Source organism: Pterocles gutturalis, unplaced genomic scaffold (genome assembly GCF_000699245.1).
Source record: "Pterocles gutturalis isolate BGI_N339 unplaced genomic scaffold, ASM69924v1 scaffold30736, whole genome shotgun sequence".
Taxonomy (NCBI): domain Eukaryota; kingdom Metazoa; phylum Chordata; class Aves; order Pterocliformes; family Pteroclidae; genus Pterocles; species Pterocles gutturalis.
Window position 1 is genome coordinate 1 of NW_010098792.1, and position 2864 is coordinate 2864.

Consider the following 2864-nt stretch of genomic DNA (forward strand, 5'->3'; position numbering starts at 1 on the left):
CCCATCCTCCCGGCCGCGCGTTGTCCTCCTCTTCCTCCCGCAGAGCCCCCGGGTCCCGCCGCGGGCGTTCCCGAAAGGAACGTGTCCCCTCCGCACTCCTCCGCGGGTTGTCACCACCCCGGCAGAGGCTATTGTCCTCCGCGGGCAGGGGATGCTGGCGGCGGGGCTTGTCGCTTGGGCAGAAAGAAGACGAGATTCTATTCGTTGACATGTTTTATTGTTGTAAACATTAAAATTGTCTTTCTCAAAGAAAGAGTTATCGGGAGGGGGAAAAAAATAATAATCAGCGTTTCTAACTGTCATACACCATAGGAAAAAAAAAAAAGGCAGTGACTTGTATCATGTGCCATACTGGGAATATACAAAGAAAAATACTACAGAATATGGCAATATTAAAAATATTACTCGAACAGAAAATAATATATTAACCGACAATTTTAGACATTAAAAAAAAAAAACCGGAACAAAACAAAACAAAAATTCAAAGTGCTCAGTAATTTCCAGGGAGTTATGTATATTATAAGCACTCTGGAAACAGTCAAAAGCTGCTGCATGCAAGATTTGTTTAGCTTTAGACAACAAAATAATCAAGATATAAACTTCTTTTTTAATCAACATCAACAGTACATACAACACTTACAAACAAGGAATGTCGGACGGCGTTTACAAACACTATGTGTCCCTTTGGGGAGGATTTCAGGTTTTGTAATACTTGTGCCCACCTATTGTACAATTGAGAAAATGTTTGAAGCTTAGATAACTACCAGTCTTTATAAAAGCTAACAGACTACATAGTGTCTGAAATACTATTTATAGAATATAGACATTACTGAAATAGCAAGTGCCTATAACATTGTCACCCTAGAATCATCATGCTTTCCTGGTATGGAGAGATTTATTTTTCTTTCTCTTTATTCTCCTTTTTTTCTTTCTTTTTTAATTTTTTTTTTTTGCAAACACGTTTAGCTTTTTTTTTTTTTTTAGAATTGTTTTCCATATTTCTTCATAAATAGGCACAGAATAATTTTTAAAAAGCCAAACTGCATCTGATAAATTTACAAGCCTTCACCTTCTTTAATGACATGCCACCCACGCAACATTTAGGTTTTGTATATATTACAGCTTTCTTTTACAGCAGAAAACTTTAATCTTTAGGAGGGTGAGACTTGTGGGTCACCTTAACGCTTCGCTTGTCACCGTACGAGTCTTAGCTGCGCACCCGGCGTTGCCAGATCGGTTCATCTTTTTAATCAGAAGTCCTTAATAATAAATTCATTTATAAGCTGATAATAAAAAGTTTATACCATGGTATCTCTGTAGTCCATGATCTGCATCCATGATGTCCCAGAGCCAAAATGCCCGTTCGCGGTCTGCCTGCAGGAGGGTGGCAACACTGGTGGGGTGGGAAGCGGGCACCCGGAGGTGTTGCTTTGGGCCCAGGCGAAATCCCCTTCCGACAGGTGAAGCTTCTCTTCAGTTCAGCAGAAGTGCACGGGAAGAGTCTTAAAAAGGTAAAGTGTCCAGAAAAAGTTTGTCGATTATTGCTGGCGGTGGCACCAAATCTTCCAGTTTCAGGTAGAAAATGCGCTGCAGCCCCTGCGTGCAAAGCGTGCGGAGTTCGGGGAGCTTCCCCAAGAGTTTGGACAAATAGTTGGGGCGATTCAGCCCCCCATTATTAAATGTCACATGGTCTTTGAGACAATTCACAATCTTGTTCTGAAGTTCTTCCACCCTCTTGGGTTCTTTAAGCCCGTGCCTCTCTGCAAAAGAGAAGAGACGGGACGTTACGGGTCGGACACGGAGGGAATGGAAAGGGCCGAGCGGGAACATGGGGACACTGACCTGTGACCATAGCCAGGGCAGCGATGCAAGAGAAGGCAGAGATATCGATGTTCATGTTTTGCAAGTTGGAGGAAAATTCAACAATGGAATCGATCCACTCCCCAAAGCCACGGACGCACTGCAACCGGTGCAGGACTACCCCGTTGCAGAAGATAAGCTTGCCCTCCACTGGGTTTGACCTGGAAGAAATATGACAACCCCAAAATGAACAGATGAATGAATAAGAAAAAAATAGAGAAAAGGAAAGAAAAGAAAGAGGAGAAAAAAAGATAAAGACAAAAAAAAAAAAAGACAAAGAGGAAAGCAGAGTGAAATAAAGAAATAAAGAGAGAAAGAAAGAAAAATAAAATAGAGAAGAGAGAGTGAAAGAGCAAAAAGAAAAGATAAAAAAGAAACAAAAAGAAAAATAAAAGAGAAGATGGGGGGAGCAAAGCTAAACAACTAATTACTTGAGAAGCAATAAATGAAGGATTTAAGAGGCACCTAATTACCGAGGAGTTAATAAAATGCAGATCAGTGGACCTTGAAAGGATCTGATTTCATAACCGCCCAGAAGTTCCCCCCTCGGCTTCACCCCCCTCGGCTTCGGGCCGCGTACCTGTACGCCAGCCGCAGCACAAAGAGCTCCAGGAAAGCGGACTCAAAGAGCAGGTCCTGGTCCGTTTTGGGAAGATCGGTGAAGCCGGGAATTTTTTCTGCCCATCCTCGGATGATCTCCATGGAGCCGGTCAGGAGATCATAGAACTGCTGGATGTGCTGGGTGTCATCTCCGCTCATCTGGTAGTCGGGGTTAGCCTGGAACTGGAAATTCATTTTAAAAAGCACTTAATGAGGTTCTCTAAAGTATATAACCCGTGAAATTGCTAACCCCCATTCCAGTCGGGGAGCCAGGTTTTTATAACAATTAAACCTCTTCTCTGACCAGTAAGGAAATTAGATGTGCCGGGGCAATTAATCCCATCAGCAACAGCGCTACCAGGTCGCCGCTCCCTGGGCGCGGAGGGCGGCTCCGGCGGGGCCCG

At 43.5% G+C, this 2864-nt stretch overlaps 1 protein-coding gene across 1 annotated transcript; it reads right to left on the reverse strand.

The window, feature by feature from the left end:
• Positions 1-1262: 1262 nt before the first annotated feature.
• On the reverse strand, positions 1263-2655 carry LOC104460033 (nuclear receptor subfamily 4 group A member 2). Its single transcript, XM_010074227.1, has 3 exons — positions 2441-2655; positions 1843-2021; positions 1263-1760 (listed from the first exon to the last, which is right to left on the reverse strand). Exons 1-3 carry the CDS (start codon positions 2653-2655, stop codon positions 1504-1506), a joined length of 651 nt encoding a protein of 216 aa, XP_010072529.1. The 3' UTR covers positions 1263-1503.
• Positions 2656-2864: the final 209 nt, after the last annotated feature.